General features: G+C 38.3%; 1 protein-coding gene across 1 annotated transcript in view; it reads left to right on the top strand.

Annotated features, from left to right (window-relative positions):
* Nucleotides 1-18,889, top strand: part of LOC109368382 (myosin-IIIa-like) — a 20,992-nt gene extending 2,103 nt beyond the window's left edge. Inside the window, exons 2-4 of the mRNA XM_031554019.1 lie at nt 990-1,124; nt 17,915-18,019; nt 18,782-18,889. Of these exons, the coding sequence (XP_031409879.1) occupies nt 990-1,124; nt 17,915-18,019; nt 18,782-18,889 (348 nt within the window). The remainder of the gene's footprint in view (nt 1-989; nt 1,125-17,914; nt 18,020-18,781) is intronic.
* The last annotated feature ends 246 nt before the right edge of the window (nt 18,890-19,135 follow it).

Below are 19,135 nucleotides of genomic sequence, written 5' to 3'. Positions count from 1 at the left end.
AAAAAGCTCCTCCTTGTGAGAAGACTTAATTTTGTAATCCAATATGGAAGTTTATAGCCTAATTCCTGAAGATACTGGTGACAATCTGAGAGTAAAAAAAAAAAAAAAGTCAAAGGCTAATGTGAGGAACTTGGATTTAGCATTGGAAAGTCCTGCATAAGAAACAAGTGCGCTGACTCGTCCTAGGAACAGGTGTGTTTGTTGTGAAATAAATGAGAAGGACTGTCATTCATTAGGACTACAAAGCATCCATTTGGTGGTGGTGAGGAAGTTGAGAGAAGTTTTTGGCTTTTTGTTGATAGGAAATCCCTTCATTTGGATAGTGGAGTTCACAGGTAGTCTCCCTCTACAATTTGTCATCTATTTCTTTGTGTGTATGCAAATAGCAAAATGTATTAAAAATAAGTTAATTCTGGGAATGGGTATACTAACAACATTTGTTCAAGTTTTAAACTATATGGGACGAAAATGACTTGAGCTGTTTTGCCTCTAATTGTGGCACAGATAGACTGCATATATTCTCAGTATGAGTAAAGCAATATGAGAGTATCTCAGTGAGCTCTTTCAGTGCATAGATGGCTTGTGTTGTTCAGTCCCCAGTGACTGGGGGTAGCCTAGAGATTGGAGGAGTAACTGGTGATTGCCCAAGGCATCTGCACGCTCTCCTGAAAACTTGCCAGCCTGCATCTGCACACTTATGGACTGTACTGGCTTCACCTTGAAATGCTCTTTGCCTTTTCTTCTGAGGGCTCCTCTGTCATGCCACATATGTTTCTTAGTTGAAATAGGTGAAGACTAAGGAAAAAACACAACTTGTATTGAGAAAACGCAACCAAGCTTTGTAGACCTGCAGATGGTATATGAATACTTACTTTTTTTTTTTTTGGCATTATTTCAAACTCAATTTGAATAGCCTGAAAACCTTACCTTTTTTTTTAACAGATATGATTATTTATTTTCTGCTTTGTATTTCTCATTTGTGACACTAGGATATTGATGAAGAAATTGAAGCTGAGTACAACATTTTGAAAGCTCTCTCTGATCATCCCAATGTAGTCAAATTCTATGGCATGTACTACAAGAAAGATGTGAAAAATGGAGACCAGCTTTGGCTTGTTCTTGAGGTAAATAATTTTTAAAAATAAGAGTTTTCTTCAAGTGAGCATTCCCATGTTGAATATGAGCTCAGTGAACGAGATGAAAGTTGTTTGTTGTCTTTCCTTAGAGTGGTTGCATGTGAAGTGTATACTGGTTTTGTCAGTGTTGATGAATTAATGATCTCCCGCAGTTTCAGCATTCTTATAAAGTATGTTGTATTTATACTGGTAGTGTTATGTCTTCAAAATAAGTCTATAAATGATAATAGGATTTGATAAGATTTGTTACAATCTTGTGGAAATCTTATTTCTTTAAATATGACTAGGGTATGATGTAACAATTAAAGTAACCACTATAAATGAATTTTGTCCTAAATAAATGTTAGGAATGAATTACAGGTTGTTTTTTCTTCACACAGATGCCCAAGTAGACAAATAAGGCAAGTGAGTAGTCTGTTGCCAAATATTGTTGAAAATCTGTTGCCAATATTGTTGAAAATGGAATGAGAGTATGACAAGGCCTGTAATTTGTGTTTCCATCTTTAAGTCTTTAATTTTGACTAATCTAGGAGCAAAGAGGTTGATCATTATTGTTTTCATAGGTTCACTGGAACCTATTCTGCAAAAACTTTCTCTTTGCTGATGTTTGATCAGTATTTGGCAAGGTTGAAATGGAAAAATTTGTCATATTATATAATGCCAGTTAAAAGTGTACAAAGCTCCTTCCAAATATTTCATCATCTAATTCTGAAAATGCTTAATTTCTAAAGCTTTTCCAAATTCTTCTAACTTGGATTGAGAAAATGTTTTTAAGATAATTTTTTATCATTTTCAATGCAAACTATTAGGTTTGACTTTAAAAAGAAGTCAGCTCCTTGTTTATCTCAGCTCTTTGAAAAATCTGGCTACTTTTGTGTCTGCTGGGCATTTGAAACCCCATCTGTGAAACTTCTGTCCTGCAAAGGATGGATACCAAACAGCCTGTATAGAACAAACAGTGAAGAAACTGTCAAGTGTTTATATTTTAACTTTTATATTTTGCATGGATTTTTATTAATAATGTGAAAGACATAAGCTACATCTGGAGTACAAGTTTTATTTTTAATCTCTGCATGCCATGCTGCGTGTGTGTAAGTGCCAGTATGGGGTATGTGGAGTAATCTTGGACGCCTTCTGTCACTGCTTACATAGATCCATGAGTGTAATGGATTTCAGTCAATGTGTGTTAAAGTTTATAAAAATGAAATTATGTTTTTTTCCTAAAAATATGTGTATAAATTCAAGAAGACAACAATTCATCTTTAGCTTGCAGATGCTTCTGTTTCCATTGGAGTGTGTGGGGGAGGTTGTATTTGGCTTTGAAGTATATGAAATATAGAGGGGGGTAAAAAAATCACAGCTCTCAAAAGCATGTTCCATGCTACATATCTACAGCAAGCCCATATGGAAAGATAGTTTTCAGATTCCTTTTCTCCCAATTCCGTCTTAAACATTATTTATATGAACTGTATACTGTACTGACAACTGTACTGTACTGACGTTTTTAGTACAAGAGTCATGTGTGTAAATGTGACACCATATTGCTGCATATACATTTTAATTGTATGGAAGTCCATTTAACCTCTATCCTGTCTCTGAGATCAGCTATACATATCTATGGAATAATATGGGACAAGACAGATCTATAGTAGTATTCCTTATGAGGCATAGGAGACTTCTATGAAATGTTCTCCTGAATGTTATTTCTGTTCAGGCGGGAGGTAACTGTAGAGAAAGGCCCTTCATTAGGGAGCTATATGTCTATTTCTGAAGCTCAAATAACTGGCCTAATCTTTCTGCCAAGGATTAAACATTTTTGATGTGATGTAATGGAAATAAAGTAGTACAGCTGTGCACGGGTTATTTTCATGGAGGTCCGATTGATCACCATGAAATTAGTCCGGAAGACTTCAGTGGGTGATTTTCAGCATACCCCTTAGTTCACTGTAATTGTTTGATATTGCACTTATAATCATAGAATCACCAAGATTATCTAGTCTAACTGTCCGCCTGCCACCAATATTTTCCCGCTAAACCATGTCCCTTATTTCAACATCTAAATACTTCTTGAACACTTCCAGGGATGGTCACTCTTTCACCTCCCTGGGCAGCCTGTTTCAGCTTTTGGAGAAGAAATTTTTCGTAGTATTCAACCTGAATCTCTTCTGGCACAACTGAGGCCATTCTTTCTAGTCCTATCACTAGTTATGTGGGAGAAGATCACTTGATTGTGATTGTTCTTTTTTTTGGGGGGAAAGAAGATATTAACTGAATTTGCACTAGGTGAAGGTAAATGTCTAAAGTTCAGTTTTGAGGCCAGAACTGGCTAGGTAGCTACAAAGACTGGTTTACAATGCTGTAAAGGACTCTTGTGAGATTATCTGTCTCAAATATTTGAGTTTTCATAAAATCATGATGTTAGTTACAATGGAAAAGGCCTTGGATGTGTTTATGATGAAATTATTGCTGTTTTGGTGTGAAGTATCCCACATCATCTTCCATCTCTGCTTTCCAAGATGAATTTATCCTTACTTGAGTTGTTACCTATTGAATCTGTACTCTCAGATTCCAGGACAAGATAGCTGAATATTCAAGTTTTAACTAAAATTGTCACTTCTGTTTGCTGCTCACTGTAAGGCCTCCACTGAGGCAAAGACCTCAATGGAGAGGCAGTGGATGTTCACAATACAGGTTGAAGGTGTTGCCTTCTGAGTAGGGATAATCGAACCGGTCAAGAAGTATTTAACTACCATTAAATGCAGTTAGGACCTGACCTGTTGCTTTAGGTGTCTGACGTTTTCTGCCTGTAGAAAATAAAACCAGTTGCTTCAAAATGATGGGAAAGATCTGTTACAGAGTAATTCTGGGTAAACACAATATTTTGTCCTAACCTCCTTGCTTAATAAATGCCTAATAGTAAGCATCTTAATAGAAAATATTTTTTCTAATTTTAAGTGAAATTTCTCATTTTCTACTAACCATTTGGATTTCATTTTCTTTGTTGTATTTCTCTGTCTCTGTTCTGATGTGCAGATTACTTAAATGATCTCCTAAACTGTTTTGAACTTGCAGTGTAGTGAGTGAGAAATAAGCTTCTGGGAGAGTAGGAACAATCCTCATTTAAAAAAAAAAATCGATTAGAAAAAACAATATGTAAATAAATATATATGACGAAGTACCAAAAAGAGATATAGTCCATCTCCTACTTTGATTTAACCTTTCAGTGTGTATCTAATTAGTTAAAAAACTTGCATAATGATTACTTGGGAAAGTAAGATTGAACAATCTTTTATTACAGCACTTTTTGTTGCGGACATGCTAGTACAGTATTAATAGAAGAAGAAGGTTATGTGTTACGACAAACACTACACAATGAGAACCTGAATTTGAGACTGGTATAGAATTTTAAATAAATAATTAAATTAAAGGAAAACTAATAGCAAGAGCTTTTAATATAATTAGTGGGGGGTTTGGTAACAAAGGAACCTAACCTGACCAACCTGGTAGCCTTCTATGATGTTGTCACTGGATGGGGGAAGAGCAGTGGATGTAGTCTACCTTGATTTCAGTAAGGCATTTGATACTGTCTCCCATGACATCCTTATAACAAAGCTGAGGAAGTGTGGGATAGACGAGTGGACAGTGAGGTGGGTTGAGAACTGGCTGACTGGCAGAGCGCAGAGGGTCGTTGTTGGTGGTGCAGAGTCTGGCTGGAGACCTGTAACCAGTGGTGTCCCCCAGGGGTCTGTGCTGGGTCCGGTCTTGTTCAACATCTTCATCAATGACGTTGATGAGGGGATAGTGGCCACCCTCAGCAAGTTTGCTGATGATACAGAGTTGGGAGGATTGGCTGACACGCCTGAAGGCTGTGCTGCCATTCAGCGAGACCTGGACAGGCTGGAGAGCTGGGCAGTAAGAAACTGGATGAGGTTCAACAAAAGCAAGTGTAGGGTCTTACACCTAGGGAGGAATAATTGCAGGCACCAATACAGGCTGGGGGATGAGCTGCTGGAGAGGAGCTCTGCAGAGAGGGACCTGGGCGTCCTGGTGGACGACAGGTTGGCCATGAGCCAGCAGTGTGCCCTCGTGGCCAAAAAAGCCAATGGCATGCTGGGGTGCATTAAAAAGAGCGTGTCCAGCAGGTCGAGGGAGGTGATCCTCCCCCTCTACTCTGCCCTGGTGAGGCCTCATCTGGAGTACTGTGTCCAGTTCTGGGCTCCCCAGTACAAAAACAACAGAGATCTCTTGGAAAGAGTCCAGCGGAGGGCCACAAAGATGGTGAAGGGCCTGGAGCATCTCCCCTATGAAGAAAGGCTGAGTGAACTGGGTCTGTTTAGCCTTGAGAAAAGACAACTGAGAGGGGACCTGATCCAGGTCTATAAATATCTAAGGTGTGGGGGGCAGAGTGGTGAGGCCAGACTATTTTCAGCAGTGTGTGGAGACAGGACAAGGGGAAAAGGCCAGAAACTGCAGCATAGGAAGTTGTGCACAAATGCACCCAAGAACTTCTTTACGGTGAGGGTGACGGAGCACTGGAACAGGCTGCCCAGGGGGGTTGTGGAGTCTCCTTCTCTGGAGATATCCAAGACCCACCTGGACACCAACTTGTGAGACCTGGTGTAGGGACCTGCTTTGGCAGGGGGGTTGGACTCGATGATCTCTGGAGGTCTCTTCCAACCCCTATGATTCTGTGATTCTGTAACTTGCTCAATTCAGCATATTTAAGGAAACCACCTACAAGGATGACTGCTGAGACATCTGTATGAATATCAGTAGTTTTGACTTGCATTTCAGTAATGCGCTTCTCTCTACAGCCTATGCTTGGGATGAACATCTGCCCCTGTGAGGGTGCTCTTCTAGTCACGTTAGCAATAAAGAATATTTTCTTTATTATAAGAGATGATTATTGTCAGGTTTTTTTAAGCCTTGTTGTGTGTTTCTGAAGAGTCAGGCAAAAGAATTTGCTTATTGAGTCTGTGTTGAAAAGAAACCACTTAAATGTTATACTTAGGATGAATCAGCCTAGCAGTTTCATGTCAGTTGGCATCAGCAAGGTGACACGGCTAACGCAGAGTGTACCGTAATGCATTTCTTCCAGCTCTGGATGTTAGTTAGAAAGGGACCAGATCTAAGATAGTTGGAAATCAACTGATCGAAGATAAGAGGCAGAGTGGTTAGATCATATTGCGTCTTACAGATGAGCATGCAGGCCTTGATCAGTTGAGGAGAACAGTTAGCATAGCCTTTGCCTGAAATATACTATAAAGAACAACCCAGGAAACACTGGTTGAAGGTTGAAAGTACAAAAACAGAATAAATAGTAGGTATTGCATGGCTTTTATTTGCTTCTGTAAGCAAGAAGCCAAGAACTACAATGTAACTATTTTGTAGGTTGTTTCCTGCACAGCTGAGGCAGAACTCCAAGAAATATCTCGGTTTGTTTTCAAAAGTTAAATAGCTATGCTTGTCATATTTGACATATATTTGAGTTTGTGAATGTCATAAACTGTTGTATTTTACCATTCTCAGTATGTTTTTATAATTAGGAACTAGGATTTTTGTGATTTTAAAGAAGGGAATTTTGATTTAAAACAATCTCATTGGGGAGAATCTGGATGAAGTGACTTCTCACCCCAAAATAGAGTTTTTTATATTATCAAAGCATTTTTTAGGAACTTCTCCTTTTCTGGTTTCAATGTAATCTTAAAGCAGAGAAATCATGTGAAGTTGTGGAATAGCTTGTACAGAGCCTGTTTCTCTAAAGAAGTGCATTCGCATTTTCCGTTCCCTCAGCATTTGAAGCAGGGAAATAAAAGAATAAAAGAACCCTGATTTCTGGTGAGGTGGATGAAAAATATCAAGAAATTACAGAAATAAATCCATCTGATAGTGATGAACTTCAAGAAAGACTGTCCAGGCATTCTTTTTAGGTGTTTTGCTTCTCCTAGTATATGCATGAACATTTAAGAATATTTGCGAAACTCTGCTGAGTTAAACTAACAGTCCATGGAGCACAGCATGAGTCTGTACAATTTCAGCAGTCTGTTTCCTTCATGCTGTCCAGCAATCATGTTATTTTAAGGGTGTCCCTGTCCTGTTTAGTATCCACATATGAACACACTAAACCTGACAATGATATTGTCAATGCTATACGGTCTCCTCTTAGAGCATGTAATGTTATCATTATTATCTACTTACTACTACTGATAATATTCCACATACTAGAATATGTTGTTTGCAACGTTATGAAATCTTTTAAAAATCAAAATATTTTTGAATGTACAGTAAGAAGTTTAGAATCCTGTTCCTCTGAGACGGACTGCTTGGTGATCTCAATCAGCTGCACGTGTTTGTCAGCATTGCAGCAGGAGCTTACTAAGGAGGACTTGAGGGTAGCAATGTGGCATTCTGGTTGTTATTGCTGCTCTTTGAAAGTAGAAGAGAAAACGTGATATGCTTACAATTAACCAATAATGGTTACCAGCCTTGGGAGGATATGAGCAGATCTGTTACTGCCTAAAGAATGTATTAGGACTGCTATGGTTCTTGACAGTAACAGCAACTAGCTCATATCTGATGTGATTGAGAAGGGGCAGCCAGCATGAGGGTTCAAGAGAGGAATGGCATGGTCAAAGAGACCTCATTAAGGTAAGAACTCTCCAGAGCCTTCGGAAAGGTTTAGCAGTAACTCCTCGCTAAAAAGAAGGAAGCTGAGCAGTGAAGCTGTTGTCATGCCTGTGGCCTTGAGTGAATCTTCTGTGCTGTCACACTCTTGTATTTGGTGTTTGGAGGGAGACGTTTAGCAATTCTGATGCTTCCAAATGCTGACTGTCGTCACAGAGAGAGCCCTAGCAATCATGAAATATGTATAAAATTTCCTCGCAACTCCATAAATGAACAGTGACAGCATGATTTACATATGTGTCTGATGGAGAAAAATGAGCATAATTAATGCTCAAATCTTGTGTGTCTAGTAGTTTTGGATCCTTCACTGACCTACTTTGTGTGGTAATTTCTCATGTTGCCTTTTAGATACCACATGTATAACTCGCTGAAATGTATACTTATTAAAAAAATAAATTAAAAGATCCTCTTTTCTGCTATATGATATCCTACACTCAGAATATGGTTATGCATCTAAAGAAGTAAGACTCAGCAGGTCCAGGGTTGCACTGGGGAAGGAAGGTGTTTTTCAACTGGGGAGTCAATCTACTAACAGTATAATGTGAGGTTGCAATGAGGTTTGCTACAGAAGAAGGGCAACCACTACCCAAAATAGGGTCTAGGTATGAGTGTGTATGTTGGCTGAGATAGTGAGATGCAAAGTATGAACTTCTATAGTTAAGGACAATGGTAGCAATGTGTTATGTTCAAGTATCTTTCCTATCCCAATGTGCTTAAAGAGAGGTAGAGAGATATCCAGAGATTTCTTCCATGTTGTGTGGCTTAAGTTTGATGAGACTCCAATGGGTGGGAGGCTGAGTGATGTAAAACATGGAGATATAAGAACTAGAGAGAAAAAAAAGATTTGTCAACTATTGCTTCTGCCAAAGCAGGCTGGGATCAGATCAGCATAGTTCAGAGCAAGGTGGGTATTTCTGCTCATCTCCTTCTGTGCTTTTCAGTGCTATATAAGTATCCTGATGGCTGAGAGGTGTTTTTCTCTCCGTTAGCATAATTTCTTTCACTTCTCAGCTAATGTCACTGGCACCCTTCATGATACCTCTCAGTATGTGGAAGAGGGGAAAAGGAAATGCGGTCATGGCAAAGTGGCTTTTGCTTGTTTTTCAAGATCAAAGTTGTGTGGCTACAACTATCATTTGATGCATCGAAGTTTTAGTAAATACTCATATTTTCTTCTGCAGACTGAGGTTTTTTTTACATTGTAGTTTGCCTAGTCCATATCTTTTAGGCAGCTGTTAAGCATATATTGTGACCCATGTTGCTGAAGAATATAGCATACACAAAAAGCTGAGTATGATAAATCTCTAACAACATTGTCACCAGATTGTGAGGGAAAAAAGATGTTTATTGTATTGCTCTGTAGTTAAATAGCACATGAATACTTAGTCCCTTGTGTTTGAATACTTAACATTACTTTTCATTTTATGCATCTTATTTTTGAGATTATTTTATGAAAATCCAAAATAAATTTGTGTACCTATTGGTTAAATTTCAGATTACGAAGCTTCCTTGCTTCCCTAAGCTTTGATTGCAGTTAACATCAATCATTATAAGACTTACTGGAGTGAGGTCTTTTTTTTTTTTTGTTAGACATCTGTGGCTTAAACTCAAGTATGATAGTATCATTTTGCTGTTTCTGTTCTCAGTTCATTGGGTCCTTTTATAAAGTTTGTGACGAGAACAAGTGGACTTGTCTGCAGGGAGGGAGCTTTGCTCTGTGTCTTTGTCAGGCAGAGAAGGGCTGGGGGCCGCAGAATTTGGGAGAAGAACACTACAGCTGTGAGCCAGGAGCTGGGACGTGATGGAAGCAGACAGTCAGTTTCAGTGCTGCTGAAAACAATGTTGCTGTGGGCTCTGAAAAGGATGTCAGTCGCAGCTCAGAAAAATGCTGACTTAGCTGAAGCCAAACCATGGAAGCAAAGACCTGCCTTGAAAAAAAGTTCTGATTTCAGAGTCCTTTTGTTTCTTACAAAATTCTCTGTGTGTTGGTATGTTCTGCTTAATATTCTTGTTCCTTTAGGGTCCCATCACAGTTACTGAGTCACCATAGCTCCTTCTGCAGTCACTGGAGGGAGGCAGGCACCTCCAGAGAGCAGTTAAGCTGACCTGTCCTGCACTCTGCTGAGTGGAGAGGAATTGCCTTTAGGAGGGATGTTTCAGCTTAGCTCCTTTTGTGAAAAGCCTGGAGACAAGGCCAATTGCTTTGATCTATGCTTCCCCAACCTTACTGTCAAACTCAATAGGGATGATTTTTATTGCAGTCATTTAAATTACAGTGGATTATACTAAATTATTGTCTTCATCTAGGAACGCAGTCATGAAATTAATTGTGTAGTGTGGACATGATAGTACTTGGAATTACTGTCCAAATCCTGAATTGTGCAGAAATGAAGCTACAAAAGAGGAAGATGCTTTGAAACATTCTCTAACGGGTAAAGACTGAACAAAAGCAGTGTACTTCTGAGCAGGCAATAGAAACTGTGAGGTGCAAAAACCTGTCTGGTTACTAGGCTTTGTTTTTCAGAGCCTTAATTAAGTTTGTAGCAGTCAGTAGAAACAGTTATGTTGATGTTACTGATTTCCAACTTAGGACCTACTTTTTCTTCCTACCCAAATGGGTTTTTTTGCATCCTGAATATTATTTTTACCACTGCTTCTTGTGCAATAAAATAAATAGCAATAAAATGATGATTTTTGCTAAGGCTTTTGTAGCACAATATTCCATCTTGGTAACTGCCTCTTGCATTTGTTCAAAAAGTCCCAGACTCTCTACTGACCATTGCCTAGATGAAGGTCCTTTCCAACCCAAGCCATTCTATAATTCTGTGTTCTGACTGAGAAAAAGGACAGACTCTGAAGACCATCATTGCATGAGATGGAATTGGCAAACTTTTCCTCTAGGCTAAAAGTCAAGCCTAAGAAAGTCAGAAACAACAAGCACCCACGAGGCAGTGACTAACAGCCCTGAAGGTGCTAGATGATGTAAAAGAGCAACATTACATATACCGTGTGGTCTGTGATCACTGAAGCTAAATAACAACTCAGGAAAGATGTCTGCTTCAGTGATACATTTCATTCACGCTAAATTGAAAGCAATCAATGTTACATAAAAGCCTAGGGTGTTGTTATGGTTTGTTTTGATTATGGGTTATCTTGTAATATTATTAGAAAAACAATAAAGGCCACAGCACATATCTTTCCTTCATTTGATGTGAAGTTAAGAATATGCTCTACAGAAAGGAGCAGCATGCTAAGCCACTTGGCCCATAGAAGAAACTGATTTAGAGAAGGGTTCTTGTTTAGACTTATGTAATTACTTGTAATTGGCTTTATATGCTGCCGGTGGAATGAGCATTTTGGCTGCAGACATTTATAGAGCTACGTAAGAGAATGGGAATTCCGGTCACAACTGTGTGTCAGCCAGTGTTGAGACATGCAGTCCGTCAAGTTCTTGGAGACGGAAGGCAAAGAAAGGAATACAGGAAACAGTTGCATCAGGTTGAATCTGCTCTGATAGAGAAGTTCTATTTAGAAAAGTGGATGAAAGAAATTTAAGTGAAAAAAAACTCTAAAATAATTGTGTTCGCTTTTGTGAGGAAAGAAAGGTTGGTGGAACAGCGCAGTAAGGATAGCAGGCTTTTGAAAAGGCTGCTTCACCAAGCTTGGGGAGCTAGTAGGTAGGTAGCTGTGCTTAGAAAAATAGCGTGCAAAGTGAAGTGGGATAGTTGGCAGTTACTAAAAAAAAACATTGAATAAACAATAGCAAATTAGCTGATATGGATGGAAAATAGAAGCACGATAGGAGAGCAGTAAGAATTCATCAGTATTTATTTCTTTTAACCTTTCAGAAAGCCTTCCTAAAAGAGAAACAAAAATGCACAACTGAGGTACAAGCATTTAACTGTAAGCTTAGAAAGATTGATGTGGCATGGCAAGGACAAGACTGTACTAAGAGGAGAGAGAAATGGATTAGAAGAATATTCAATGTGTTTACACAGTGAAGAAAATACTGGTCTAAGGAAATACTGAACAGTTGTCTTAATGTTGGTACCTAAAATGATTCCAGAACTGAACAGTAGAAAACAGTGTTGAAATACCTAGAACCCAGTAGCATAATAAAGGTGGCCAACTTGGATTGGGCCACAATTCACATTAATAAAATCTCTAACAAAATAACCGGTGTTTGAGGGGTAAAGCAGTAGATGTCATTATGTCTTTTGTAAGAGTTTATGTGATTCCATGTGACATCCCTGTGAGGAAAATGTGGAAATTACTGAAACTTCACATAAACAGAAAAGCAGATAACCATATTTTCATAAAACTGAACTCCAAGAACAGTGGTAAGTACTTCACTTTTGGACTGGCAGAACCACTACTGGGCATCTGCTGTTGGCCGTTTCTGCTCATTAATGTTGTAGGTGATGAAGCACAGCTCACATTAAAAGTTCAAACTGGACACCTAGATGAGTTACAAGTCACACTGGAGAATAATGTCATGTAGTGTGACATACTGAGGAACTTTTTGGAATCGCAGGATAAAATGCAGTAGACACATGCAGACTGCAGTAGCAAATTGCAGGCAGCCTAGGTTTACGAAACAGGTCATTTCAGAAGGTTACAGCAGCTAATGTTTTCAGCCCACAAAAGAGAAAAATGGCATGTTGTGACAGTAGTCAGAGATGTTGTTAAATAGAAAGTAATGATCTTTTATCTTCAATGAAGACTGGAGGGAAGGGTAAAAACAAAGCAGTTTTGCTGGCAGCAAAGAATATTGAGCTTGGATAGTAGAAAAAATGTTCTCACTGTAGGGCTTGTGACACATGCTACTTAAGCTTCACTGGGAGATTTTTGGGAGTAGGTTAAACAAATATCTGCCAAAGACCACCCAAAGATGCTGGATCCCCACTCGGTGCAAATGCAGTCATCTACACTGTTTCTTGGAGTCCCCCTTCCTCCCACAGTGCTACTTTTTCACAATATGATCTGTGCGTGGCTTAAGCTGTGCAGATGCGATTTGTTACATGATGTCTGTGCAGCCTGTGAAGATAAGGGAAGTAGTAGTAGTCGTTCAAGTTACTGAAGTAAGGTGAAAGTGCCTTCACAACTGCAGGATGCAAGCAGATGTCACCTGACAGCTTAGCAAAGATGCATACATCAGGAGCAGTTGGGTGATTGAAGGCTGTAACAGGCCATACAAAAGTGCGACTAATAGTTCTCTTAAATGTGATGCTGCTGCTGAATCATTATTCAATGGGCTTCAGAATCAAGAAGAGCTGAACACAGAAATGCATCAGCTGAGTCAGATGAAGAGTGAGTAAGATCTTTAAAGAGCATCTGCATGACTGTGATGTGATGGCAATTTCAACTGACGTGTCTTAGAATCATGCTATTTTATAAATCTATTGCAGAAGATAGCTTTGCATACTAATAGCTCAAATACAGCAGCACAAGGCTGTGTCAGATGCGTGGGTGGAGGACTGTGTGTTATCCCAGGATGAGTCTGTCTCTTGCCTGCCAGGAAATTGTAAGGGAGGAGCCCTTCAGAACCCCTGTGGAAGTCACAAGGGCATTTTCAGATGGATCAAACCTCCTTTCAAGTTCTTCCTTCTGGTTTCACTGTGCAAAAATTCCTCAATCCTTTTCCCTGGTGTCCAAATGTTCAAATTAAGGACTGAGTATTTTTAAATCCAAATATTATTAGCCAGAAAAAAATACAGCTTCAAAGGGACCTTTGGAGATTATTGGGCCCACCTCCCTCCTCAAAGATGATTAATGTTACAAGTTTGCACAAGGTCTTTTCCATTCATGTTTTGATTATCTCCAAGGACCTAGATAGTATAGGCTTGCTTAGCAATGTCTTCCAAAGCTTAACCACTCTCAGTGGCAGAAATACTTTCTTTGTGTCCAGCAGGAATCCACCATCTTGCATCTGGTGACTGTTGCCTCTCATCCTTTTGCTGCGTACCTCTAGGAATCATCTGTCTCTGTCTTCTCCACCCCTTTTAGGGTAGCCCAAAGATTTCATTTTACCCCTCTTTAGTTGCTTTCGTATGCTGATAATATTAGCGTTCTATCAGAGCAGGCCCTGAGAATAGTACCAGTTACTGAAAATACCTGTGTGTCAAAAGGAAACAATAGAAGAAGTGACTAACTTTAAATGGATGGAAATTACTCATGTACAAATTTATCAAGATGACGTTTCTAAATAGCTTGCCTGCTGGAGGATCACTAGTGTTTTCTCTTGCCATTTCTCACTTTGAAAGTCTGTCTCTTTAAACTAATTTTATTCAAATATTAAAAAGGAAAGTATTTTTTTCTACCTTTTATTGGGAAAATGTAACCTTTGGAGACTTCCTGAAAACAGATCAAACTGAAGGACCCACTTGACTTTTTTCTTGCAAGCGTTTCAAGTACCAGAGTATTTCTGGTATTCGAGCACTGAACTGAAAAAGTCAATTCAACTTACATTTTCAACTACTTGAGAGCTAACAAATGCCACCAGTACTTCTGTATCCAGTTCTCCTCCGGGGATTACTGGATGCTTAAAGTAGGTTTTATAAAACTGATACAAACCAAAATAAATATCTGTGCTTTCAAGGGAGAATGTGTGGGAGAGATAAATAGAATTATTACTCTGTTCTCCCAGAAGAGCCCATGTCTCACTTGTATCAGTTTGGTCATTACCTTTAAAAGCAGCCCTGTTGCACACCTCAGGTAGGCACTTAGCTTCTCTGCATATCTGTGACCTGAGTTCATTTCTTGTGCATTTCTTGTTTATGCTTATAGCACTCTCCATCAGGGTATTTGGAAGAGATTTTAACAAATGATGTGGAATCATGACAGGAACTATTTGACTGCGTATTTGTACAATAGCTACCAACACCTCTATCCTCTAGACGCTTCACAGCAAAGAAGAAAGAACATTTGAAAAACATATTTCTGTTGCCTTTGTGATTCCTTGTTGTACAAGCATTGCAGTTGGCTAAATTCAATCACAGCAGCCTTGGTAGGAGTTTGCACGGGTTTTGCTGCACACAGTGTGCTACTAAGAAACTGCAGAGTTCATAATTTAAAGCTGTATTATTCTTAGCAGCCCAGAAAACTTCCAGTTTGGCCGTACTAATAAATAATATTTATCCCATAATCGTATTGAAGGATTACATGATCTAAATCACATTTTCTTTTTTAATTATTATTATTTTTCTATTTTAAGTTTTTATGCTATTGTCCAGTTCTTGCTCAACATCTCCAAGGGTCCAGAAATGTATTAAGCAGTATCTTTCTGTAGCCTCTGCTTTGAAATAGAAGAATGGAACCTGGCTTTTTCTGAGAGGGACTTTCTGCTGTGTTTGTGATAAGCTTGTGTTGAAAGCACATGCAATTTGATAGCCTTAGTTGGAAAAAGAATTGCTGTTTGACCTTTACATGTACGTATGTATATGTAGTTACACGTATGGCTGCAGCAACACCTGGCACCTTTGCGTGCAAAAATAGGCAGTAGAAACAATAAATGAGATGGGCGGCAATGTTTTACCTGGATTTGTTTGGCCTGTAGAAAAATAGAACAGGGTTAATGCCAACCTGTGTCATCTTTGTCGTCATCATCCCCTCTCTCCCCACCCCACGCATCTTGGAGCATACAGATACGGTGTAGGCCCTAATCTTGTTTTCTAATTGTGGTTTGTATTTTCATAATCCCTTTTCTTCCTTTCAGCTGTTTCCATTCTATCTTCTGGGTTGTTTTGTTTTTTTTTCCCTCACCCTCCTACTGTAGTGGTCAGAAAAATACAAATTGTCTGATTTAGGTAAACTACAGCTTTCTGAGAAAGAGGTAGTAAAAGCAAATTTGCCTTGTACATGCAAGAACCTGTGTCTGTGAGATCCTGAGCTGACCTCTGCCTAAATGCTGCTCTGCCTCCAAATCATTGCAGATGGGATCGCCCACTGCGATGTGGGTGACTTTCGTTTTTCTGTTCAAGGCCTTCTCAAGTGAGCTTTTACATACCAAGTTTCAATTTTGCTATGACCCATAATTACTAGTTTTAGTATCTTAATTCACCTGGAATTTTATATCATTTTTATCTGATAAAATGGATAGTTATAACAGGTACTTATAGCTTACAGGAGAAATAGAAAAATTAGTTAAAGCAACATGTTTAAGAAAGTAAAAATAAACATGGCTTTCCCAGGCAATTAAATTCAGTGTTATTTACTGCCTAAGTACCAGAGAAGGTTAGTTCTGAGGTATTTTTTCCTTCTCTCACATACAGAGAGGATATATGCCTTCCTTGGTTAGTTTTCTTTACCTTGAGCAGAAGCGCTCTCAGATAGCAAGTTCTGTAACAAAAACAGAAGATCTATCCATATGAAGCAAAATTTGCATGCTAGATAGTGAAAAGTACCAGAATGGCTAAAGACAGTAAATTCAATCCAGTTTGGGAATCTGACCCTGATCCCACAAAGCACTTAATCTCATCATTTAAGCGTCTGAGTTTTTCTCTTCTCTAAACATGTTTATTGTCACAGTAAAGTTAGTAGTGAGATTAAGTGAGTACCAAGATTACTGCCATACAGCTCGACAACTACCAGACCAGAATGTTCACCGACCTGGCAAGGGAAACCTCTTTGCAGCCAGACTTATGTATGAGTGGTGTTTGTGTAGGTGTTCATGCTGTTTTAATTCAGTACAACCCAGGGGTTCCTACAGCAGCCAGGAAATTATCCTTATGTTTATGTGCAAAGGGCTGTACCATGCTTGTTGCTGCAAAGTGCAAGGGTTGGGGTTTTTTTTACGTTGTTTTGGTTTGCTTTGTTTGTTTTTGGTTGGTTGGTTTTTGTAGTTGCTACACAGGAAATATGTAGAGATATAGAAGAACAGATTAAAAAAATCTTGAAAGTACCTGATGTTTGTGTTCTGCAGTTGAAAGGTTTTATTGATATACTGTGCCATCAACTTGAATAGACGGCTGCACTTGCACTCAAAAGGAGTCACTGTTGTACTGCTTTGGTATTATGTCTTATGTAGATGTTAATTTTCATATAAAACCTACCAGAATAATACATTGCAAATACAGATAATGCAGTGTAAAACATAGTTTGTTTCACTATTTTATTGCAAGCAGCTACTCACGTGAAGGGTAATGGTTCTTCAGTCAGTGAGTATGGTAGGGGGATGCAGAGTAAGTATCTTTACAGATAAGGGTTTAAATACTGATTTCATCTATGCAGGTACTTAATTGCTACAGACTAAGACAAGTTACATTGTTGCTTGTTCCTACTGAAAACTGTTGAGAGGTAAAAATGAACATATGAAATGTTGCAACATAATCTGATTTGCTAATAATGTGTGCTTGATAATCATTTTAGAGAACAAGGCCTGGAGTCGAACAGGACTCAGGCAAAAAAACAAAAAAAAAAAAAGGACTGCCAACAGTAGGTTGTGGCTCCCTTCATCTGGAACTGACAGAGCTGATGCTGCAGGGGCTATGATTTGTCTTACATCCATGTTTCAGTGAAAAATGAGCTTTCTATCACACTTCCATTGTATTCCATGAAGCCTGGCCCATGCATATAACATTTTTCTACACTATAAGTTGTGCCACTTGGCACAGGCAAGTTTTGCTTCTGAGACTTTTCTATCAGGGGAGTGTCTGTGCCACCTGCCCTCTGATGGCTGAAGTCCATTTCAGATTGTATTTAGCTTTCATACCTGAGAATTGATGCTGTAATAATCCACGTAGCTGATGAGTTCCACATGATGAATACAAGAAGCAATTAGTGTGCCCCACAGAACATGCTTTCACAGCAAATTTATTACTCTATAAGCTAATTCCATTTCAGTGACAGGCAATCATTTATATAGGAAAACAAAGAAATAGACTGCATTTGGGCAAGAAAAATTAAGTGCAGAAAGTAGTGGGGAAAAATAGCACAAGTTGCTGATTTTGTTGTTGCTATAAATAGTAGACATGAACAAATTTGTGGTTTGCAAATAAGGAGCTTTAGGTACAAATACAAAAACTACTGTAAACTAAAACCAAGTGGCTGCTCCAACACTTCTTAATTTCTTTTTATGTTCCCATAATCTTTTGCAGCTGTGCAATGGTGGATCTGTGACTGATCTTGTGAAAGGATTTCTGAAGAGAGGTGAAAGAATGAATGAACTTATAATTGCTTACATCTTACACGAAGCTCTGATGGTAAGATAAGCTCTCAGTGAAAGGACAGTCAATATTTATTAAATGTTTTTTTTTTGAATGAATGAAGATCATTTCTTGTCTAATACGGCATATTAAGGTAGCGTGTAATGAAATCAAAATGTGTAATTCTTTTTGAACAAGCAAGGTAAAGAACAAATCATCTGTTTGTTTCATTACTAAGGGAATGGAAATTGATTTCTGAATATTGATTTATTTCTTCAGTAAATATAGTTCTGCATCAAAATTTATTTTATTTTGAGAAATTGCAAAAGTACACCCAAAATACCATTCAAATTCTTATGTCAGGTTCCAAGTTCTCTTTATAGCAAAATGGTCATCAGATCTAGTGAATTCAAATGCTCAAAAAATTTAGCTAATCAAAATCAAGTATCTTCCTTTCTCATTGTCTTTAACTGGAATTTGACTTTCCACGTGGATTCATTCACAGGTTTTAGCAGTTTGTTTTTTGTTTTGTTTTTTTTTGAGTTCTAAAGGTGTAATATATAGCATAGACTTATAGTGCTTTTTTTCTTCTATTATCTTCAAGTTTCTTTTTGACATAATGTCAACCAATTAAGAGGTATAAATTCCTCATAGTGTGCAAAGCATCTTCCCAGAAAGAATGGCATCTCTGTTTTTTGATTAAAAAAATACATTTTTTTGGTTTTCATACTTGTCTGATTTTTCTGTTTCTGCAAATGCAATACAAAGCACAGAGCTGTAAAAATTTGTAAAAAATCATGTTTACGTCTCATCTTACAGGGACTTCAGCATTTGCATGAAAACAAAACTATCCACCGTGATATTAAGGGAAATAATATCCTTTTGACCACTGAAGGAGGAGTCAAGCTCGTGGATTTTGGTATGTAGCCTTACTTATAAAGTAACAGAAACAAATCAGAAAAAATGAAATATATTAACTTCTTATTAAGATTTAAAATGTCTTATTTAAAATCACTTGAATAATCAAAGTCGCTTTTTAACTTGACAGATACAAAATATTCACTGACTAGGTGTTTTTTTACAACTTTGGGATTTAAGTCCATTTTACTAATGGCTAAAGAGTAGAAGTTTTCACATGGCGTTAGTGTCAAATGCTTCGGGGCAGACACAGTA

This window comes from Meleagris gallopavo, chromosome 6, assembly GCF_000146605.3.
Source record: "Meleagris gallopavo isolate NT-WF06-2002-E0010 breed Aviagen turkey brand Nicholas breeding stock chromosome 6, Turkey_5.1, whole genome shotgun sequence".
NCBI lineage: Eukaryota > Metazoa > Chordata > Aves > Galliformes > Phasianidae > Meleagris > Meleagris gallopavo.
This window is presented reverse-complemented; position numbering and strand designations above follow the sequence as displayed.